Below are 24,469 nucleotides of genomic sequence, written 5' to 3'. Positions count from 1 at the left end.
GATTTTAAAGCGTAAAGACCTGGTATCGAAAGTATCGATATTTTGATTTGAGGATTGATTTTAAAGCGTAAAGACCTGGTATCGAAAGTATCGATATTTTCATTTGAGGATTGATTTTAAAGTGTAAAGACCTGGTATCGAAAGTATTGATATTTTCATTTGAGGATTGATTTTAAAGCGTAAAGACCTGGTATCGAAAGTATCTATATTCTGATTTGGGGATTGATTTTAAAGCGTAAAAATCTGGTATCGAAAGTATCGATATTTTGATTTGAGAATTGATTTTAAAGCGTAAAGACCTGGTCTCGAAAGTATCGATATTTTGATTTGAGGGTTGATTTTAAAGCGTAAAGACCTGGTATCGAAAGTATCGATATTTTGATTTGAGGGTTGATTTTAAAGCGTAAAGACCTGGTATCGAAAGTATCGATATTTTGATTTGAGGGTTGATTTTAAAGCGTAAAGACCTGGTATCGAAAGTATCGATATTTTGATTTGAGGATTGATTTTAAAGCGTAAAGACCTGGTCTCGAAAGTATCGATATTTTAATTTGAGGATTGATTTGAAAGCGTAAAGACCTGGTATCGAAAGTATCGATATTTTGATTTGAGGATCGATCCGCACATCACTACTCAGGAGGTCCATGTCCATTCTCGTTTTCCCCGCTCGCTGTAAATATATGGCAGTTAATATACGGCAGTGTGTATCCGATAATCAGCGACCCGACTAAGTCATCCTGCGCTGACATCATCGCTTTTGTGTTGACTGTGTAACGTGGGACGGGACGCCGATCGCGCTGTCATCTAACTGCCACGCTGCTGTGAGGAAAACTTAATTATTGCCTAGACCCGATCTTGATAATTAACTGATGAAACTCGGGCAGCTAATTAATTCTAAAACTAAGCGAGGTTAGTGCTTATGAGAAGGTGTGTCATCGAGAAAGTGTGTGTGTGTGTGTTATACAGCAGCAGACTTGGCGTACATGTCTTTGCCATCGCCCGCCTGCCTGCCTGGTGGTGGTGGTGAGGTTAGTTTTTAGATATCATCTCTCCCCCTCTCCTCTGCCACTAGAATCCGAAACTGAATATAACATTTTATCATCCGCAGCATAAACCTGATAAGCCCTGTCCCTGCCTCTGTGCCAGTCTCCCCGCTGCCATCATTACTCACTGTGGCTCTGACATCGAGTTAGCACACAGCTCAGGGCATGCTGCACCGTTCATGATGTGCCCTCATTCCTCCCACCTATTATATCAACAGTGTGAGGAGCAGGGGGGAGGAAGAGGAGGAGGAGGAGGAGGAGGGAGGGGGGGCGAATGCAAAGCTCCTGTTGAACAAGCGCTGAATTTAGAATAATGCTCCTCACTATGGCAGCGTATTCAGATCGCCTCTCTGATGATTACCTGTCATTACGCCGGAAATTACTGTAAATACTGAAAAACCGACGGGGATGCGGTGCGTTCACAGGCACGCCGACATAACTCCGTCAGCCTCAACACACTCTTCACCCTCTAAAACTCACACATGTGAAGTTGCAATTTCCCGTCCCTTTAAAAAATGTCGTGTAATTCTTAGTGATGCTGGTCGTTTATTTTTTTCAAAAACTAGTTTCTCCGCCTATAGTTGGACTGACCTGGTTAACTGGTGCTGACACAAATTGCCGCACGGTTGCACAACACGCCGCTGGTAAACTAGGCGAAGGACAACAGGACCTTGAATAAACTGCACACAAGATGCACTTCATGACAGCAGAGTAATCGGCAGCACCGGCGAGGCCTGCATTCAGAGCCAAAAAAGGCTTGCACACTATATGCTCCACAAAACAAAATAAAAAAAAGAGTAGATGCTGTGCATTGAGACTTAGCTTATCTTAGCTTAGCATAGCTTAGCCTAGTAATGTATCTACCTTACTACTTCTCTTTTATGCTTAATTTCCTCTACTTAGGAAACAACTTGTACATTAAAAGATAAAACACACGAGTGGTTAAAAGGGTTTCACACTGAACACGTACAGATGTTGTGATGTTTCATTTACTGTCTGTGTCTTCCACAGCTTTTCATGCAGGTCGACGCTCTCTACCCCAAGAGGTTCGGAACCTGGACCGAGTACGCCGAGAAATACTGCAACGCCCATTACAGGTGACATTTTTCTATCGTGTTCCTTTTGTATTTTGTAGGATTTTTAAGTCGTGTAACCTATATTTTGTAATTAAATGGAAGGAGACAAAGCTGTAGCTGCAGATATGAGGCTGTTAGCGTAACTTAGCATGAAGACTGGAAGACACCAGGGAACAAACTAAAGAAAATTTCAAGCCCCACTTCAGTTTGGCCTGTCCGTATTCATGCTCTCCTCTTTGTAGCTTGGTGGAATTAGCACCACTTCACGAGACCTCACCTACCGTTTAATTGCGTCTGCTGGGACAAGGTGGGCCGTACCTGAGACTCCGACTCAGTTGAGGGTTTGTAGTCGAAGCCAGAGCGCAACCCGAAGCCAAGCGATAAACGCCAACCGCCTGCTAGTCGCCAGCGACGATCAGTTACACGTGTGAACAGACACATCAAATGCGTTGTCTTGGACGTCCATCAAAGCCGTCAACTCGAGGACGGGCTCGGTGCCATTAATGAAAAAAGCGCTGGGGGATGCCACTCTGACAAACTCGCAAACACACGCAAGATGTCGCGCGCGCAGAGAGGGAAGAGATTGTTCCTTTCTTAATCGCGCCGCGAGAAACAGACAAAGAGAGCGAAAGTTACCGGTTTGAACCCGCACACGAGGCTGAAACATTTATTTAATAAGAGCCGAATCCCATTTTTCAGCGGCTCCAACTTCAAACACCGAAGTGTGAAACGGCAAATTTCTGGCAGCGCCTTGTTAAGTTTGTCCACACTTGCAGCCAGTATGGCGGATAACCAGCCTTTGTATGGAGGGCCAGCTCTATTCTAAAAATCCATTTGGCTGATAAATTGTGCAAGTTGCCGGGTAGTTTTTAGGGATGAACCTGCTGTTCATGGCTATTAGACAAAATAGTTTCCTGCTCGGCGAAAGTACCCTCCAGCAAAAAAAAACGGATCCCCCGACCGCTCCAGCAAAACCGCTTAGTCGTGAACCAGGCCGTGCAGCTCCCAGGTGAATGTGTTTCACTCTCCCCTCAGGGTATTGATACAAATAAGAAGCATTTACACTTATTCAATCCCTCCCTAGGTACTTTGGGCGGCGGAGGCAGTGGGACTGTCGGGGGGCGTCCAACCTGGAGGAGCTGCACCAGCGCCTGAGTCAAATCATGATCCGCCGTCTCAAGGCCGAGGTGCTCACTCAGCTGCCGCCCAAAATCCGCCAGCGTATTCCCTTCGACCTGCCTAAGGAGACGGCAAAGGTACACACACATTCATTCATTCATTCATTCATTCATTCATTCATTCATTCATTCATTCTGAGCTCCACTTAATAATAGATTCTCCCATTTAAGTCATGGAGCAACTCTTACTGTTTTTTTTTGGCATCTGAATTCATGCGTCTTTATTCTCGTCAGAGCACAGCAACACATTTCAGCCAGTGTTTATATATATATATATAATTATTTCCACTGCTCACACTGTCAACTTTTTATTTTTGTCTTTTTTTTTTCCAACTCGCCCACAAACAACAGATCACATTATCAATTAAAACAATCTTCCCGCTAATTCCTCCGTTAATCACCTCGCCACTTTCTTCTGGCATCGCGGCGTAGTCACGACGACGGGCGCCGCTTTTATTTAGAAACCAACCGCCAGAGTCCCCCCCTTTTTTTTTTTTTTTTTATCTGCCGCTCTGAGGTCTTGTGTTTGCTCCATCTCATCCGCCGTCGTAAAGAGGATACCGGGGTATTTGTAAAGTAAATGTCATGTTCCGCGTGTAGGTGTTTGTGTCTCTTTTAGCTTCCCCCCAAAGTTACGGCTGCGGTTTCTGCCTCCCACGCCGCACCGCAACGCACGCGTGAATGCTAATGCGGCGCGTGCACCTTCTCGGGTCACTGGCGCTACAAGGAGGGTTAGTTTCCGACTGGGAGCAACCGGCCAACAATGCACACTCAGACGCATCCACTAAGAGGCTTTTGTTATATTTTGTATCATATCAGCAAAGAGTGGAAAAACATCGGAGGAGCTCTTTCAGGGCTAATTACGGTCCCAGGAATGACACAACAATGAGGAAGTTGCTGCGGAAAGTGATGATGCAGGGTTTTGCTCCGTTCTCTCTAAATGTTAAGGAGGGCTTTAATTGGGGGCTAAATATGGTCAGTGTTTTCTACGTGGCCGCGGCAATTAGGGCAGCGGGCGCAGGGGCGTCGGGGAAAGTTCACGCCGCGTCTTCTCGTTGATCTCACGCCGCCCTCTTATCTGAAGTTGGCTGAAACAGCAGCTTCGACGCGCGACGTCCTCAGGAGGAACGAGCCCCGGAGATCGTTTGTCTTCGGGGAAAAAAAAGAAAAAAAAAGGCAGGCTGCTGTTCTGCTGCAGAGCTTTTTATTTCTGTTCACGAGACAAATCTGCAATATTTTTGTTTCGCGGAGGAGAGTGGACGGGGCATTTCGCCCTCGCGGCTAAGTGGACCGAGTGAGGGAGGTGTGAAGTGGCCAGTCACCCCGAAACCCACGGCTATTGTGCTTCCCACAAGGAGGGAAATGTGAACAATATAAAACATGAAAGACGGGGTGGACATTATTTTCCTCCAAACAAACTCTTTTGAAGCGCTGTTTCGCATATGCGCCGTATACCACTCACCGGTTCAATCCTCCTATCTCATTTTACTCCCTAATGATGGTTTTTATCTTCCACAGCCAGACACTTTTTATGCCCCTCCTGCCCTTTACGTTTTCAGCCCTGGCCTTTTGTCACTGTTAGTCTGGTGAATATCATTGAGGGTGGAGTGTTTAGCCACTCAGGCTATTCTCCCCCCACCTCCCTCCCTCCCAGCAGCATTATACAGAAATGCTTGAATGTACAATTTTTAATTAGAAGTAAAACATTGAGAGACAGCCGTAGCTGTGTTTACGGAGGTGCTGAGACATCTGAGGGAAAAACATGAAGGAAGCGCAGCTTTGTGCTCCTGCAATACGATGCTATTTATTCATTCCTGCCGTCCTTGACTTTGACGAGGTTTGAAGCCACTGAAATGCTAATTATTCCGCTAAATGCTGCAAAGCTTTCATGTTTCCCCCCAAAATCACTTCGTTGTACCAGGATGCAGCCGCGAAAACTTGCTCGATAAAGACTGTACGTCTGCATTAATAAGGCTCCCTTCCATTTTTTTTTTTTTTTATTCCTCCTCTCTGCCGCTCCCCCCACCTCGGACCCACCCCTCCATTATGTATATGTAGGTGCTTAATCAGGTGCACCTCCACCTTCCGTCAGCTCGCCATATGTTCACAGCTCCGCTTTATTTGGCATTCAGCGCTTTGAGAAAGCGCCGTCGCATGTTGCGAATCAGGCAGATTAAAGCCGAAGCCTTTAGTCGCAAATCCCTCTAATGACACGGTGTTTTAAACTTTAAAAAAGTTGCGTGGGCGCAGCACTAGAGTTGAATCAAACATACGGCGGCGTTTCTATATGACACGCTAACTTGTACGTGGTGTTTTTTTTATGATAAACATGGCTAACCTACACGTCTGCAACGAACGCGCAGCCTCCCCGAGCGTCTTGTTTATGAGCGGGAGGCGGCATATGCTGCTCTTCGCCGGCATCCCTTCCCCACTGCGATCCCCTCCGCTCTCCACTCGTGCCTTAAATACTTCTCGCCAATCACCTTGAGAGCACGCGAGGCGCCTTTGATTTATTGTACCGGCCGGGCTGCTTCTCCATCTTCGACCCCGGCTTGTCACAAGGCGGCTATAATTGGGAGACGCTCATGACCCACCTAACACAGCAGCCCAGTCGGAGGGGGTGGCATCCTTGGGAATTCTCCATCGCTTCGCTCTCTCTCTCTTTTCTTTTCTCCATCTTTCTTTCTTTCTCTTCCAGGGGAAAGTAGGACACCCGGCAGCACCATTAATTGTTTTGCCCTTTATATCTCAAAAAACAGCGAGAACAAGGGAGAGGGGCGCGCGGAGAAGTAAAGGACTCACTGTCTTTGCGCTGTCCTTGTTTGCAGGAGGCCTCCGCCAGCTTCGCGGAGTGGGAGAGGCTGATGAAGGGGCTGGGGTCGGGGGTCGACGCCGACGACAACCCCTTCACTCAGGTCTTGGGCCTGGTCACAAAGATGTACAAGCAAACAGCTATCGCCAAGGTAATGGGAGCGCAGGTGGTGTTGTATGTTGTCTTTGTCGTTATATATATATAAAATTCGTTTTTTAAATTTGATTTGGTCGCCATGTACCTTACCCTTTAAACATCACAGTGGTTTATCAATTAGATGCTAAGAGGGATGGTTCACCCTAGAGCATTTCTGCTTAATGCACTCAAATCTCTGTTGGCGGTGAGGTGCTGTCAACATCCAAGAGCAGCTGCTTTCACCACTAGCCCGTGAGTTTTCATTTCATTATTATGACAGGCGGTAAGAGCTCAGAGCTTTGGTTTCAGGTTGACCAGCACATGCATTTATAGGTGTTCAACATTCATTAATACACTATAAGATGTTACAATCCCTTGTGCCGTGATCTGAGGCAAAACACATTTAGAAGCCAACTGAAAAACCGACCAGCAGGCTAGCAGTTAGCTACCAACTAGCAACCAACAAGAAGACACCAGCTAACTAGCCTAGCCAACAGCAGCAGGTAAGAAGTAGTGATGGGACATGCCACTACACTTTCAAGCAACACTTCTCCCCTTCTGCCTAAGAACAGAAGTAAAACACTAAAAGACACCAGCTAACTAGCCTAGCCAACAGCAGCAGGCAGTATGCGGCACACCTCCCAATGTTTCATTAAATTAGGCCAACGACACCTCAAGAAGGTTTAACAGTGAGCTCCTTCGTCCTGGAGTCAACCCCTTCAATGCAGACGCCTTGTGAGTTTCAACCTAGTGATTAGCTCAGCCCTCCTACAACTACTAACTACTAAAACTACTCAGCTAGCCTTACCTTTACCACGCTCCTCCTCAGCTAGCGAGTTTCCTCCTAAGCCACAGCTAAGATGATAGCTGGAAGCTTCCATGATGGAAATCATCAAAATATGGTGAAGTCTTGTTCTTGGGGTGGTTCTCAAGTTGAGATGTAACAATATGAAGATTTCATATCACACACTGAAATCATTTAACCAAATTTACCAAGCAAATTTATTATAGTTGTTGTTATTATATTATCATTGTTATCATTATTAGACACACACACATTAGCGTTACTTCTGTAAAAACAAAACGCGTTTCAGTATTTCCTTTAGGATTTCGTTTTAACATCTTTTCTTCTCAAAATTTACTGGATCTGAGTCGGACTTCCTGTTTGTTTATTTTAAGGATCCCCATTCGAAGCATATTCGAATATCCATAGTGCAGCGAGTGGAGCGGAAACAGACCAAACATGCGTAATTAAGTGGCAGCGTAGGTCCACAGCAGAAACACGTGTTGCTCTGCTGCTGAACCCGTCTGGTCAGTAGCTTGTATTTTTACAGGAGTAACGTTAGGTAACACTTAAATCTTCAGTTTCCTCTATTGAACTACAGGAAAGTTTGACAGACAAACCAGGACATCATCATGCATTCAGCCGCAAGTTAACTTACCTTGCACTCGCTGTGTAGTTGTGGGTGTTGTCATGGAGATGGCTCATCTATAATTAGAAGTGTTACCTGTGCCGAGCAGGTGACGTCCGCCATGTTTTCAGAGTTTTCATTATACCGTGTGGTAATCAGACACGGTTTTAAAGAAAATGTGAATGGTAATCTAACCATCGGTTTATCATGAAACCGGTAATCGTTGCTAGCTTTGTATAAATACTGGAAAACAACCAGCCTGGCTTTGTCCTGCAGTAAAACAAATCTACCGTCTGTAGCCTCAGCTTGACACAAGAAATAGTCCCATGAGTCGCAGAGTTTATATTCAGATATGAAACTGCCGTTAACTTGAATATTTCATGTGCACAGCAGTAATCGACATGAATATACACGTATATTATTACATATTATATCATAAAAGGTGCATTAGTCTAAATTAGAGATGTGGATGTGTGAAGTTGACTGCAAAACTTTTTGAGAAGCGATCAGAATGTGACATCTCCTTGTCTGTCACGTTGGGAGGCTGCATCCGACTGGTGTTATGACACTCGACAACAAATGGAGCCACAGACTCAACAAGCTTTCAGTGCAGTTACGTCTCAAAGGTGGTTTAAGTAAAGCCATCCCAGACACCGCCACACGATCAGGGCCATATTGCACCGCTTCTTCTTCTTCTCTCTTCCTCTACTTCTTTTTTTTTTTCTCGAGCCTCTAAAACACCAGCCACATCATATATCATCTGCAGCCGCTTAAATGGCCTGGAATTGGCCGCGTAATGTCAGTTTATTCATTTTCGTGTTTCAGGAAACGAATGAATTGACAGTGCAGCATCATTCTCCGAGCGCTTGGCCGACCACTCGGTGAGATCTCGTGGGAGATCATCGCCATGGTAACAGAGCCTAATGGTCGCCGGTGAAAGCACTTAGACAAAGTAGGGAGTTATAACTGAGGTATTATTTAGTTGCGTCCAGCCTGGCGTGATTACACCTCATATCAAAGTTACACACCGCACTAAAATAGCATCTCTGTGATGTTGTTGCCATGGAAACTCGGTCGGCTCTCAGTTCGAAGGGATGTTTTTTCCTTTAATGAGAGAGAAATAAGTAACGTGGGAAGGCGGCTGCATGCACGCAGCATAAAGAAGGTCGGGGTCAGAGCAACTAGTGTCGAGAAATCTTAACACATATTTACATATTCTGCTCCTCGCCAGGATCGTTTTTACAGTAATCTGCTTCCAGCTTCACTAATCTCGACGCCGAGAAAACAGGAAGTTCCTTCCGCGTTCTTGTATTTGTAGTCGAGTAAACAGCTCTTCCCCGATATAGTATCCCACTCCAGTCATGTGCCACGTTTGAGGGTCGGCATTCGTCTCAATTAGCCCGACGCCCTCAGCCATGAGGAGCGTGCTCCCGAGGTTAACGAAGACCGGAGATAACCGCCGAATGCAATCATCGACACGCTACTCGCTCGGCAGCCTGCCTCCAAGCTTGGATCTTTCTTTTTTTTTTTTGCGCTTGGTGTTGTTTGCTGATTGGATTTATGCTCAGTTTACCCTAACACTGGACCTCCTTTCATTACAAAGCCTCCCCCGCCCACTCACCCACCTCAAAGCCGATACTGCCCAATCTCATTTCCTCTCCTATCGGTTCTTAGAGTCAGACACACTTTCTCTGCTTCAGAAAAAAAAAAGACTTTCTTCTTTTTTTGGATCACCGGGTGGTTTGGTGGAGGGGGGGGTGGTATGGTGTTACAGATTCACACATCTATGTCACTCTGACGAGCATCATGGCCCCTGCCTGCCTGCCAGTCCGCCTGGCGACGGAGCTGCCAAACGCCTTTGGGGTATTTTTGTTGCTTTACCCGCCAAGCATCTGCTCCCAATTACCCAGAGAGGACAGCTCTGATGCTGGACTTTAAAGCAAGCTAACGGGCCGCTTCAGACAGCCGAGAAGTTTGTGCACTAATTAAACTCAGCGGAAGGAAGCCGCCGAAGCCAAGCCGTCAGTAATGAGGACCCCCCAGATCAGAACGGGGTCGGCAGGCCTGGCGGAGAGATTCATTATCAGGCGCGTCGGCTAATTATCAGCAAGGCAAAGCAGAGGTGCTCCCACCAGAGCAGGTGTGATGGCTGCAGAGGTTGTCAGGTTGCAGGAGGTGTGGAGATTATAGGGGTGGGGATTCGCACCACAGAGGAAGGCCTGTCTCCAAAACCGTCTAGTAAGGGCTCTGTTTGACTCAAATCAAACCTCAGTATTTCTCACTAGTTGCTGCTATTCCTGGGCTGCCTTTTGGCCCGGGGCTCCGAAATGAGCCGAGCCCCGGATGCTCAATGACACGCTCGCGCGGCACATCCACACTGCGACTTTTGCAGAAGGTAGCGGAGGGGGGAAAACGGCCGCGGCCGTCACAGCGCGATCGCGGGGCGATGATAGATGCGGATACCTGCGGGGTGCAGTTAACTCGGTGGCTCTTGTGCCGTTTTCTCTTTCAGATTTGTTATCTTCCCGCCGTCAATCAGGGTGGGAGGCTTCGGAGAAATCTGTGAAATGCGGACTGTGATGTTTTTAAAGCGTTGTTACCGTTTGACTTCATAAATAAAACAAGACAAACAGGTAAAAAAAAAAGAAGGGCAGGCATGAATAATAATAGTTATGTAAGAGGAAAAAAAAGGAACTTTTACTTCCTGCATTAATGCCGGACTGCAGCTGTCACTATGACAGGTACCAAAATCTGAAATTGTCTCCTAAAATACCCCCTCAGCCAGTCTCAGCATCATTAAACATACATTTCACTTATTATTCAGCAAAGTGTTAAAACTTCCGTAATAAGTCGGGGGATTCAAAAGCCGAATGTTCTTGTATTTGGTGTCACCGAAATCAAGAAGAGAAAGAGCGCGCGCACCAATCATATCGCCAGGTTGCGAGTTATTGATTTGCTCTCACTATCTGCGAGCTGACAAATGCGCCCCGGTCGCTCTCCGCTCTTTCTCCTTTTAAAGTCTGGATCCCTGGCATTCAATGGAGAATCGATCACACAGAAAGGATGCCGCGGTGATTAATTGACTTCTTCACTGATCTAGCCGGTTCCTCCGTGTGCGGTCGGCCGGTGAAGTGATGGATTCAGTAGCTCTCTTTCATCTGTGTCTATTTCTGTGTGTGTGTGTGTGTGTTTGTGTGTGGCCAGGCGGGAGCTGTGAAGGACTACATTAAGATGATGCTGGAGGCAGAGCAGCTGAAGTTCCTGGTGTTCGCCCACCACCTCACCATGCTGCAGGCCTGCACCGAGGCCGTCATCGAAGCCAAGGTAACGTCAGGCGGTCCGAGGGCGTCTGGACCTTCTGAAGCGGGTTGGAGGGGCAGTAAGAGAAGCCGCCATGGAGAGTTTGGTTGTGATTTAAAATTCCAAACAGACTACGGGCTCAGATTTAAGCTTTCAAAGCAAGAGTTCACAAAAGGACCTGTCAGCCTTTTTTTTGTTTGTTTGTTTCCCCCAATATATAGATCGCTATGAGGTGTTTTCATTAGTGTGTAATCTTCGATGGCCCAAGAACAAACTCTTCTACAAACAGGAGACTCACCTCCAACCTTTTTGACCTGAGTGTGTGTGTGTGTGTGTGTGTCACCTCCCCTCGACTGATTTTCCACACGAATCCAATCTGTATGCAGATAACGGATGCTAAGTCCCGCCCCTTTCTAACACAATACCCCGCTGATTACAGGGACACACCTATCCATTAATGAGCGGATAAGTAAAGAGAGTTGTAGTCTGTTTCCCCCCGAGGCTCAGCTTTAGGAGCTGACAAAATGCATATAACATGCGTCCATTGTCTCGACCTCCCAGAACTAAATTTGTTCAAGTTTGCACAAGTTCCTGGATCGAGCTTCACCAGCTGGTTATGCAGTAAATTAAAAAAATTTAATTTTGAGCTGGACCAGTGAAATGTGAGAGGCGACCAATCGGCAAGCCAACAACAATCAGATTCCATCAAAGTGTCCTATTTAATTAGCATATCCTCATGTAGCATACAGGACATATGTTGTGTTTGTGTTCTGGTGGTTTGGCTGGTTCACAGCACAGCGGGGCGACACATTTGAAAATGTAAAACTGGCAAAGGAGATTACGTCAAGGCTCTTTAAAGATGCCACGGTTCCAACAACAGAGTTGGATGTTTCCCAAATCTGTTGATATGTATATTATAAATTCAGTGTACACCGATCAGGCATAAGATTATGACCACCTTTCTCATATTGTGTAGTCTTTCTTGTGCCTTCGACTCACAAGAATGGACTGGTCTGGTAACAGGATGTTATTAGTGTGGGGGGACATAGTTTTAGGGGAGGGGCCTCTGTGTGATACTTGATCAGTGTGGGATCTAGTGAATTTGGAGGCCAGGTCAACACCCTGTGCTGCTCTTCATGTTTTTTTGAGTCGTTCCTAAACCATTTTTGCATCCTGTTGACATAAAGGGGTGTCGTTGCTATGGGGTGGGGGGTGCTACATGTCTAAGTAACATCCACATGAATGAATGCCAGGTCCAAAAGTTTCCCAACAGAGCATTCAATGGTCAGAAGATGGTCATAACGTTATTTACTTCTCCTGTCAGTGGTCATAATGTTATGCCCGATCGGTGTATTCACTCATTTGTTGAATCAGAGTTTTCAAATGAAATTCGGATGCATTTTACTGTCGTCGCCTTATTAGATAGAAACCTGAAAAATGAAAGTGAACAACAGTTGACGGTTTAACATCACCACAACACTCGCTGCAGCGCGTCCCTTTTTCCGTCGTCGTCTTTTCATAATTTCAGAGTTTATGTCGGCTGCAGCGCGATTAGTCAAAATGCCAGATCCCCGCGCTTCAGTCTGGTTTCTGAAAACCTCTGAGAAGCGGTTTATAATGACCTTCTATTTGTGTTTTTCTTCCACTATCTGTCATTTCGCTGGAAGGAGGAGGAGGAGCACTGTTTTTGTGTGGTTGATATTTCATTTTGGCACAAACGCTCATTTCTGTCGTTTTCCATTTAAGATTTTTTAAGTTCGCTTTCCAGCTGCAGACACCCCGCTCGCCTATTAGCGGTAACCTAGAAGTACTAAATACGCCGGCTATATTCATATTTCACTCTCCCTACCTGCCCTATGGAGGTAATTGGCCCCATGCTTAAATTTTATTCCTTCATCCATAGTCCCGCTGTGTTTATAAGTCAAATCCTTGTCATAGTGGTGATTAGCTTCGACAGAGTAGCGAGCTCTGAGCTCACGAGTTGAGCGGGAGATGTTAGTCGTCATAAATTATTTTAATCTTCGGCTTGCGAGCTAAATTCAGGTGTACAGTTCACTGCAGTTTTTACATAATCAACAATAGGTCTGGAGTTATCTAATAACGATGATTTAATTCCTGTGGAAAAAGTCTTATTTCCTCTCTCAGGAAAGTAAACTTTTCTTCCGCAAGTTTTTCTCAAATCCTCGCGAGCAAATGATATCGCTTAGCTCGGCGGCGGCGGCAACCTGCGAAAGAGTTCACACGCATGCATTAGCGCACGTGTGTGTGTGTGTGTGTGCGTGTGTGTTTGTGCGTGTCGCAGGGGTCGAGAGGGTGTCAGCTGAATGTAATGTAGCGGTACAACGTGTGATAACACATCCCTCCTTGAGACGCTCACTCTCTGGTGCGTTCGCACTCACCAATTAACAGAGACGAGCTAAAAAAAGGAACGACAGGCAACGCACCGTGATGAGAAGCCTGGCAGAGACAAGTGGCTGTGCTCCAATTACAATGTTATCACCGTTTTTTTATGCTCCACACGTTCCCGTTTCTCCGCTGGTGTCAAACCGCTCGGAGGTTGTGCTTGATAAAATTGTTCTAAACTAGCGAATGCGGCGCGCTAAATCAAGAGATAAACAACTGTGCTGTAATAGCGGGTTGATTTGTGGATGTTTCGCAGCTTTCAGGTGTTGTTTAACTTTATTCATTTTTTTCATTTGCGTGTTTGTTTGACCTTTTATCCGTGCGGTAAAAGTCAGACCTCCATGTCTGCGACGTTCCCCTTCATACTCATGCGGTTTCAGGTGCATTCACATGCGGGAGCGGCACAGTGCGGACCTGCTCTCCTACTGTCGGCCCCTGTGCAGCTCCGCGGGACCGATAGACCCAAATCAAAAGAGTGCAGTCGCCACAACACATTAGCAGCTCGGTGAATGTCAAGTTCAAGATCAGGCTTAATGAACGTGGCAGGCGCTGCTCTCTTTGTTTGTGGGTGGGGGGGGGCTTTAAAATGCCACAAAATGCTACGTTGTTAGCAGCATTTCATTTCATGTAATTAATTCACTGCCGCTCATGTTTTTTCTATGGTCATTGAAATATCTATTAGTGGTACACACACACAAAACTGCACTAGCTTTTAAGAGCTGCTTCATTGCTTTGCGTGGAGGCTACAGACGACCACGCTCCACCAGACCTCATCCAGTTATCGGCTCAATCCTTCTTTAAAGGTGTATTCAGAACCTGATGGATAATAACACATGAAAGCCTCCATTCATAAAACACATTGTCGCTCAGTCTACAACCTAACTGAGTTTGTTGATAGCCTCTGGAAGCTAACATAGCATTTTAGCATGTTGAACATATAAATCTTGAGGTGGTGTTTTTATCCTCCCAATGAAAACACGTCTGTTAAAGACTTTTGTTTTATTTTGGTTTTGATCTCCACCGACCCTCGAGGGAAATTAGCTCTTTAGCTGCTACATGCTAAACTATGTTGACTAGCTTGTCTCTAACTTCATGTGGCATTAGATAAGGACTCCAAACTGATGGAGAGATTAAGTAGGGACTCCCCCACCTACTATAAATGTTCTATATTAAATTTGGCCTAGTGCTATTTATAAATATACAGTATTATTATCATTTTGCATTAAGCATTAAGCTAACCTTTATACCTTTACTAAAACATGTTGTGCAATTAGTTCATGTGTATTGTCCTGTTGAAGACCTACGCCTCACGGTTTATTAGAGTTTCCTTGTTAAAGATGGCAGGAATCACATTTGATAAATATAGAGTTAGCTACATAAAACTCTAAATAATGGAGCTGAACGAGATAAAAGCTTTTCATATTTTGTATTTGAGAAGAGCTGCAGAGATGAGTGGTGTTTCCACATCATTCATATAATGAAGTCATCATATTTATTGATGATTAAAAACCCTTTAACCATAAGTGCAACTTTAAATGTGTCAGTTACCTTTTGAAGGTTAACACTACAACACCTTTGTTTTCTCAGGCCGGCTACATCCGAATCGACGGCAGCGTTCCCTCATCAGAGCGAATCCAGCTGGTCCACAAGTTTCAGAGTGACCCGGACACCCGGGTGGCCATCCTCAGCATCCAAGCAGCTGGTCAGGTACCTACACACAAACATGTGCAGACGTATTTTAACTACCTTTAACCAACTTAAATACAAGAGGAAATAAAGTGCTGTTGTGCTGAAATGCAACAATAAACAGACTAAATACATTCCTTCAGTGCTTATTACAGATAATTATGACTGCGGTCGTGAGTCACGAGCACGGTTTGTGTGTGTGCTGAAGTGCTGAAAACATGTTGTGCACTTAATAATAAGCTCATTCACGTTAACTATCGGGGACCAAATATGTGCAGAATTCCAATCAGAAGAAGTGGGTGCTTGTAGCACTTGTATGGTAATTAGCTGATAATATTCCGTTATTTAAAAGGGTTTCGCCAAATTAAACTTCACTAAATGTGGGCATAAGTGTGGTTTGAATGAGATATTTTGCTATAATTTGACCATTAGGGGTGTATTTGCTTGTGTCCGTGTGTCCTCTCCAGGGTTTGACCTTCACCGCCGCCAGCCACGTGGTGTTCGCCGAGCTCTACTGGAACCCCGGCCACATCAAGCAGGCGGAGGACCGCGCCCACCGCATCGGGCAGACGACCTCCGTCAACGTGCACTACCTCATCGCCAAGGGGACCTTTGACACGGTCATGTGGTCCATGCTCAACAGGAAGGTACTGAGGGTTGCGTTGTGGCAGCAGACTGGGAGAAATTTATGCAAAGCTGCTTAAGCATTAATCAATGTCATATTTAATTTGAATGATAACTCACTGGAAAAACTCTGGATGGCAAAACTAAATCTTCCGCCTTATTAATCGCCCGATATGCGATGTCTTACACTAACATATGCAAAGATAAGTAGTTTACAACTCTTTATCTTTGCTGTTAATTGATGTGGTGACACCTGTAGTTACTATTGGAAACAGGTCACAATAGTCTGGGGCAGGAAAACAAATACTTCTCTTTGTAATGAACTTGTTAAGGCAGTAATAGTTCCTTTTCTATCACTCTGAGAAGGAATAATTATGTGATTTTATGCTTCATACAGCATGAGTATGTGAACAGCAGGAACACAATGGAAGGCCTGTCGCCTGCAGTTCTTCATCTAATAGCTCAGTGTGGTCGCTCAGTCTTGCTCCTTCAGAAAGCGATAAAATGACCAGGGCCTTGTTTGGTAAATGCATTTCTGATGGTGAGATGGTGGCAAGACCATTGATTTTATTGCATTGAAATGCTTTTAATGCAAAATGTTGTGTTGGCATTAGCGGCAATCTCTCTACCTGTCTATATTTATATCAATATATCGATTTACAGAGGTTACACCATTACACCAGTTATATATGTTTAATATATTCCCTCTTTAATGACTCACACCATTGATTTTTAAGCCACATGAAGAATTTCTGAATTGTATTGTAAAGTTTGCTCACATAATTGGACATTTACTGTATGTGAGCAAGAGGTTTCCATGCAACAACTGTGTCAGATTCACTTTAGACCTGGGGTCAATATTTTTCAGGCCAAAGACCCCAAACTGATGACAATATTAAGCAGGAACCCCCTACCTAACATATGTGTTCTACATTAAACTAGTTCTGTTTATAAGTCTACATTATTATTATCATTTTGCATTCAATATTAAGCTAATCAAATAATAGACAGGTTCAAATTTTTTTTTTTTTTTAATACAAACATGTGCAACAGTGGAGTAGCTATGCACCTGCTGTAAACATAAACATACCTAACTGGTATGTGTGCGTAAGGAATTGACAGATAAAGTAAATGATCACACTTAAGCACACAACTTATCTAAACTTGGAGGAATGTTGGCTGTTGATGTTAGCTTCTCTTCAGCTAATATTGCCTCCGAGATTTCACCTGGAGACTCAACAGGCTCTCGGCCAATTGCGGGGAACCTGACAGAGTCGGCGTGTACTATGCGGCCTCGTGATTGGCTCAGCAGCGATAGGGGGCGGGGCCTACTGTGTACAGGTGGCTTAGTTTAGCTGAGACACCACCTGTAACGCTGAATGAGTGAAAGTTAAAGATAATGCCTCCATTTATCCTTTTACTGAAATGTGTTGGATTCATGTTAATGTGTATTTAAATTTGTGGGGGGAAATTAAAAATATATGTATAAAAAATGTCTAATCAACCAAAGATTTTGCGACCCCTCCCCCTGCAGTACCTCCACAGAACCCCTAGGGGTTGCGAACCCCACTGTTGAAAACCTGTGCTTCAGACTGTGGCTGTTTTCCAAGTCTGTCACAAAAACTCATTCAGCCCCCAAGTATCAGACATTTCGGAGAAGGGGCGAGACTTTAAATAGCTCCATCTAGTAAAATATTTTCAAGTGGACTGTCTGTTTGTGAATTTGGTTCGAATGTGTGAACAGACTTTGGGGGATTTACGTTAATAATCCCAGCTGTCGAGTTTAGTAATTAAAAGAAATCCACGAAAACATTTTGTTCTCCCGCCGCACCGGATGATGATGATGTTGTTGTTTAAAACTGTAAGCTGAAAACTGAATGTCCTGTCCCGCGTCCTTCAGGAAACGGTGACTGGCAGCACTCTGAATGGCCGGAAGGAATACCTGAAGGCCGACGAGGGCGACAGGGACAAGTGGGAGTTCCTCAACTTCGCCAACGCGTGGATGCCGAGCGAGAGGGTGCTGCCGCTGGAGGGAAACGCAAAGGACGAAGTGTTCTTCACTCATGTGAGTTTACAAGAGTTCACCAGAAACAACACTTTACCCTTCTTTAGTGAAATAAAGGGATTATTAAAAAAATCCAGTAAAAACCAGAAGATTTTCACAATAAAGCTCATATAGTATATTTACCTTCAACGTCTTTTGATATTTGCACTCATAAAAGTAAATAAAGCTGCGTCGAACGGCCTTGGTAAAATAACTCCTTTATTATTTGCAAATTGTGACTCCGTAGGTGTGTACTCGGATCTGTGAATGTTTGCAGGAATCCGAGAACGTGTCTGAAGGTCTCTGGAAAGAAAAATTCCGATTTTGCCATTAATGAACGTGTAAAAAAGAAAACTGCGAAGCGCCGATTGAGCCAAAGAAAACCGAGTATAACGGCACGAGGAGAAAAGAAGGATCTATATGTCAAAGATACTTTTTGTTCCATTATTTCAGATTCTGTTTGGAACAGATTGGAGTCGGTAGTCTGTATTTTTTTTTTTTTTTTTATTTAACTGTCAGACATTTGAAAAACTGCAAAAAAAAAAAATCATTTCTCATCAGGTCTTTTTCATCATTCTTTTCTGTGTTACCAGGCTACAACTCTTATCAAAAAAAAAGTGAAATGACTGCCTTTTGACAGCGATAACAAAAAGGAGATTTGTGTCACGGATGCCGTGTCGCACTTCACAGGTGGATTGAAAAACCCCGCGCTGCCGCCGCCGCCGCCGCGGAGAACTAACTCGAGCTCGCGTCTTTGTTGTTATAGTGCGAGAAAGAGAAGCAGCACGACATCCGCTCCTTCTTCTCCCCGGGCGCCGGCGCCGAGAAGAAGAGGAAGAGAACAGAAGACGGGGGAACGTCTCCCTGCGCGTCCTCGGAGACGGACGCGGCGCCGGCTGGAGGCGACTCGGAGAAGCCCCGGACGTGCGTCACGCCCGACCGGGATTTCTCCCCTCAGCTGAAAAGGTTGAGGACGCCTCAACCGAGCCAAAGTCCGAGCCCGAGGTCTCGGTCTCAGTTCGGGAGGAGATCAAGCGGCGGCCTCGTCCCCCTCATGGGCCCTCGGAAGCTGGCGGACCCGGACGTGAAGTGGAGCTGCGAGGCCTGCACCTACTCCAACAGCAGCCTGTTGCCGTACTGCGAGATGTGCGAGTCCCCTCGCCCTTCCTCTCCTCTCGTATCAGGTGAGACAATAATAACAAGTAAGAATTAACAACTCACACTTCTACGCACGATTTTTAATTCGCAAACTTTATTCCGCCCGATTGCAACCTACGGTCCCCCGTGCAGGGAAGAGACAATAACTCCCATCATCTCCCGCTCTGAAATGAAGCAACCTGAAGCTAGGAAATCCATTCACTGCTTTATTTTCCTTCCTGTCAATATCAATCGTAGCAGTCTGTTGACATAATACTTTTGAACAGCATTACAGATTTCACCAGATGGAGATGCGTGATAGCGGGAGATGGAGACAGGCTTGCCAGAGTCTGAAATAGCTCCGCTCGGAAAATATTGTCTCTCTCCCTCTCTCTCTCTCTCTCTCTCCCTCTCTCTCTGCAGATGACAAGGACACAGTATAATTCTCACCTGTCAAGCTGAGAGAGGGAGAGAGAGAGAGGGAGAGCAGGCGCCTACTATTGCTGCAAAGTTGGGAAAAGTTGAGCTGATATCTCTGACAACCTATGATTGTATCCTGCAAAAGAGAGGGGAGGGAAGTCGTTATGACCTGGCAGACTACAGGTCCACGCTCTTTAAATGTCTGAGACGCATCAGATCGCTCGAGAGATGATTTTTATTTTATTTTTTATTTTTTTTAAATGCATAAATCATGGTGCGTTTTGGAAAAAAGCTGCAGAAGAATCCAACAAATATCCCTCCCCCTGTACACTGAAAATCACAGTCACGGTTGCATCACAAATACAGATTTCACAGCCTGTTCACACATGACATAAGTTCATCAAGTTGGAGTTTAACTGCTGAGCTGTGTAAATGTCTCAAAGTGGCTAAAGGCTTCACCTCACCCTTCCTCGCCAAGAACGTCCCCTCCAGAGACAGATTCTGCCCGTAACCCACCTAATAATCTCTCAATCAGGTGATTATTTTAGCCAGAATTGCAAATGAATTTGACATTAATGTATTCATAACACATCCAGTCCCCATCTGCCTTATACAAAAAAAAATGTTGATGCTGCACTGGTAATGCTGAAGGCTCTGTAGTCTAATACAAGATCTAGGTGTATTACGGTACTTTTCAAACTTCTCACTGTATTACGGTATTTTTTTAATTTATATTTACGGTACATTTTCTACTGGTTGAGAGAGGAATTAATGCAGTAGATTGACTAAGGATGGACTATTTCACTGTGATGGTGAGTAAATATTGTAGGATAATCCCACAGTAGTAGTGAAACAGGTTTGCACGTCCCCGTGTTAGCACTGAATGCTAATGTGGAAATCCTGTGAGAGCAGCTCAGAGATTAAAAAAAAAAATAATGAAATGTTACCAAGATGAAAGACAATTGCGATTCTTTTATTTTGACATATTCATTCATATTTATTCATAAACTGCTATGTCCGTGATGTCAGTAGCAGCACTACCGTAATAACTGTAATAAGTCTGCAACTTTTTTTTTTTTTTTTACTCATTCATAAAAAGCTAGAATTGAGGACATTTTCGGGGACAGCTTTAGCCGACGGACAGGTCATCCAAAATGAGGACTGTCCCCAGAAATTGGGGACGTCTCGCCATCCTAAAAAGAAGAAAAAAAAAAAAAACGACAAGGCACCTTTTTATTTGGCACAAGTCCTTGTTTGGACCTTTCTGTCTTCACCACAAGTCTCAGTTGCACCATGTGTGTTTAGAAGTGCCACATTAAAAATGGTCCATTGTGTAAGCAAATACACCGGTATGGTGGTATATTAGAAATCTGTCATAACAAAAACAAAGAAAAAAGCGATATTTGGTATGAACCGGTTCACCATCCAGCCCTAATCTAAGTACAAGCATGCCGTAAATATTGTCTGTGCTTTTAAAATGACCGCTACCTCATCTTGTGAACCCACTTTTTTATTTTTTTTTTATGCTCAGCAGCAGCAGATGCTTGATAACTATTCAGCAATCACACTCTCTTCTTTGTCACAAGCGCCACTCTGCATTCACAGCGGCGGGCTGTGTCAGCTCGCTAGACGGAGACTTTAACAACCTGCTAAATTTGTAAATGACAGACTGCTGGAAAATAACAGCTGTATTTATGGAGATATCTCTCAACTTGGCACTGCAATCCTCGGCTTGAGGAACTGTAAGAAAATAATCAAGTCAGAGCCCATAGTGTGAGATGTTATCCTTTCACAGCGGCTATAAAGAAAGTTGCGTTTTACTGACACTGGCGACACAAGGACATCAGGGCTTTATATTTTACAGTAAAGAAAGAGACGACCCCTCACTATTTAACGCACAGTGTTTGCAGATTTTTTAAAAAAAATATAGGTAGAAGAATAGTACAGTTTAAGAAGGTTTGAAGATTAGCTAGTTTGCTATGCACACATTAATTAATGATAACATTTTCATGTCCCAGTCACAACCGCTGATCAAACACGTGGAAACACGGAGCCAAGTCGTAAACAGCTACATCATACAAGCATGTAATTAAAATTCTTTAGATGCTCAGTTGCTACGAATGATCAGTTCTGATGTTTAACTTTACCATGAGAGCATGTGTGGCGCTAAGCAGCGAGCTAAAGTGAGGTGTAGTCAAAGAAAAGCTCTCCAATGTGAAACAAGCTTCAACTGGCCTTTCAGTCTGTTCATATTCTACGTTTTAATGCAGATGAAGTCTCAGTGAAGCTCATCTCGTCGACATACAGTGTTACGTTTTTTTGATATATATTCACATGTACAGAGTAGATGCAGAGATAATTGTGGCAGTCACAGGAAATAAGTCTCAGGCTGAGTCTGATTCATTTGAGGAACTGTTCGACGAGCAATTTAACCATTTAATTGAAAAAATCGAATTGTAGATCACATTCTGACTCTAACTTGCAAAATTTACATATTAACATTTGATATTACTTACTATTTTTCACTATTTTTAAGTCATTTGTTTGCAGTTAGCTTCATATATTTACTCTCCATCTTTCTGACGACAGTGACTTGGATTTGGCTGAGATGACGCCTTCACTAAAATTCGGAAATTCTGCATTCTAACACAGATTAACTCGTATGCTGTGACCATTTAACTTTAAAATATGTGAAGCAGCTTTATATTTTATTTATTTATTTGTTTTTAATTATGGAAGCAATATTTTCTGAGTTTGACAACTGAAAGCTCATTTTTCACAAGTTGTCTCGAATGCAGCATCAACTGCAGCGGGATCTCAACCAAGTTTTCCAAGATCCAACCCTACGTCTGATTGGCTGATGATGTTAGTTTCATTCCATTGGCGGATGAACTCAATTGACTTCTCGAACCTGACAATATCCTGCATCAACATTTTTTTTTCTAAAAGTTGATCTTTTTTTAATTGCGATCAAACCCAACACGCTTGACATCTGAATATTGAATATTGTGCATGAAAACTGATGGTGAGCTGATATCAGAGAAGTTTTGTCGCCCCCCCCCTGTGATCTCTGGCGCCCCCGGTGGTGTGGCAGCGATCTCACGACGCTGACCTGTCACTCTGAAACTCTCATTTGCCAATTTAGATGTAACAAGAACTAAGCTGTTAACAGAACATCGAGACGTTTACGATGGCGTTTTCGCCTTAGCGTGTTTTAATCCTCTTTTGTCTGAAAACGATCTCCTGTTTGGCAGGGAGGAGATCTTACTTAATTCCGGCGGTTAAACAATAACAGCCCGTAGTAATTGGATGCAAATTAAATCAACCATCGCGCTATTTCACCTGTAATCCTCCGCTGTTTTTAATCAAACTGTCGCGCGGTATTAGCCCCGTTCGTGACATCTCAGGTGGGTTCGTCTGAGCCGCTTCCCCGTAGTTGATTTGGCAAACAACCAGGAAGCTTCTGCTGATCCGTTTTGAATCAGCTCCCTTTTTTTTTTTTTTTTTTTTTTAAGGCTAAGAGCGTGGGCACGGTTCAGTCCTTCAGCTCTTTCAATGGCAGACCAGCAATTTGTCTCTCGGCACCTGCTGCGAGAGATGTATCGAGGAAGAGAGTAATTTGGTTATATCCTCCGCTCTCTGCACCTCTCAGCCACCACTCTATCCCTGTCCTGGTTTTTTCCACCCGGAATGTGCACATTTTTGTAACAAAGTCTCGTCAAGTTTTATGTGATACAGTACAGAGGAGAGACTGCTCTTCCTCTTTGATACATACTTTGTCGCGGGCTGCAGCTGCTTTAACTCCCCGCAGGCTGCAAATAAAAGCACTCCCAGTTTAATTCAGCTGCTCAAGTGGGCTACTTTTTTTTTTTTATGCGAATCCTCATTAGCTTATGTTGGCTCACGTGTTTTTTTGGGAGCTTATCAGAACCGCGGCGGCGGCATAATGGGGCCCTGATGGGCGGGAAAACAAGGGGATTGACTGGTAAAGTCGAGGCGCGGCCCCGCAGGATTCCCCCGTTAACATCTTCCTCGGCGGGGACAGCTTAACACAAATTGAGCCGTCTCTCGGCGGACTCTCTCGGCTTGTTAGCGAGGCGGGGCGGGGGCAGCGGCGGGGCCGGGAGCCCGGAGACTCGGGTGACATTTGAGGAAGCCGGCGAGAGGCTGGCCTTTTGAAGAAACGAGCCACGGAGAGGCAGGATCACTAATTAGCCCTGCGCGTCGTTCGAGTCTCGCAACTTACTGTCTTGTTAGATTTTGCACCTCAAGTTCAACAAATATTGTGAAAGGATGAGATTTAAATTTAACTCGGTGGAAAGTGCGGAAAGGAAATTGTATTTTTTTTTTTGAAGAAGAAGAAGTTGTACTCAGACTGTGACATTTAACTTTGGTTATAAATAACACTGCTCTTTTAGCTTTAAGCAGAAAATCTGTCTGTTAATTCCACCTTGATAATATGCATCAGTGCAGTTTTTTAGATATAAAGGCTCGGGACGGTGATGCCGTAATCCCGGCATTCATTAACTTCTTTTTGCTTGACCTTCACAGATCTACAACAGTTTGCATGAATGGGAAAAAAAAAATAAAAAATCGCATGAATGTCTTAACAGGCCGGACTTCAAGGTGCAGCGGGATCCGCCCCCCGTCAGCGGTTTGAGCGCCGCTCCTTCCGCCCGACCGGAGTGCGGCGCAGATGCGGCAATTGTTGACAATTATTTTTGTTTAGGTTTGATTGCAAAATGATGCAGGCGGGCAATTAACCGAACAATATGACACAAACACTGCTCAGTCTCTCCGCGAATAATATTGGTTGTTTAATCCCGGATGCTGGTGAAAGGAGGCCGGCAGGTGTTCCATCTGCAGCTTTCCCCGCATCACAGCTGATCTAAAGGCAACAATACAGTCCTCCAACTAGAACAGATGCATTTCTATTCCTCAGATTTATCATCCTCCTTGCGAGAAGTCTGAGTAGATTCACACGCTGCTCGTGTCGATACATTTCGCGACAATCGCATCCTCTAAACTTGTCAGCGAAGGACTTATGATAGCTAATAACGCCACTAATGAGCCGTATTGAGTTTTACTTTCATGTCAGCAGTCATTTTGTCACACTCTTCAGATGATGGATACCTCGCCCCGGGAATTAAACTCTTTCAAAGTCTGACTCGGCCGGTCGACTAATCTCCATCTCCATCT

General features: G+C 44.5%; 1 protein-coding gene across 2 annotated transcripts in view; it reads left to right on the top strand.

The window, feature by feature from the left end:
- The window catches only part of zranb3 (zinc finger, RAN-binding domain containing 3), a 75,084-nt gene that overhangs the window by 14,565 nt on the left and 36,050 nt on the right, over window positions 1-24,469 (top strand). For both annotated transcript variants that reach the window (XM_047577066.1, XM_047577067.1), the window contains exons 6-13: window positions 2,055-2,140; window positions 3,204-3,375; window positions 6,126-6,260; window positions 10,861-10,980; window positions 14,947-15,066; window positions 15,513-15,692; window positions 17,570-17,734; window positions 18,480-18,897. In XM_047577066.1, the coding sequence (XP_047433022.1) occupies window positions 2,055-2,140; window positions 3,204-3,375; window positions 6,126-6,260; window positions 10,861-10,980; window positions 14,947-15,066; window positions 15,513-15,692; window positions 17,570-17,734; window positions 18,480-18,897 (1,396 nt within the window). The remainder of the gene's footprint in view (window positions 1-2,054; window positions 2,141-3,203; window positions 3,376-6,125; window positions 6,261-10,860; window positions 10,981-14,946; window positions 15,067-15,512; window positions 15,693-17,569; window positions 17,735-18,479; window positions 18,898-24,469) is intronic.

The sequence above is a fragment of the Mugil cephalus genome, chromosome 23, assembly GCF_022458985.1.
Source record: "Mugil cephalus isolate CIBA_MC_2020 chromosome 23, CIBA_Mcephalus_1.1, whole genome shotgun sequence".
Lineage (NCBI taxonomy): Eukaryota > Metazoa > Chordata > Actinopteri > Mugiliformes > Mugilidae > Mugil > Mugil cephalus.
Note: the sequence above shows the minus strand (reverse complement) of the source record. Positions and strands in the feature narration are given on the sequence as shown.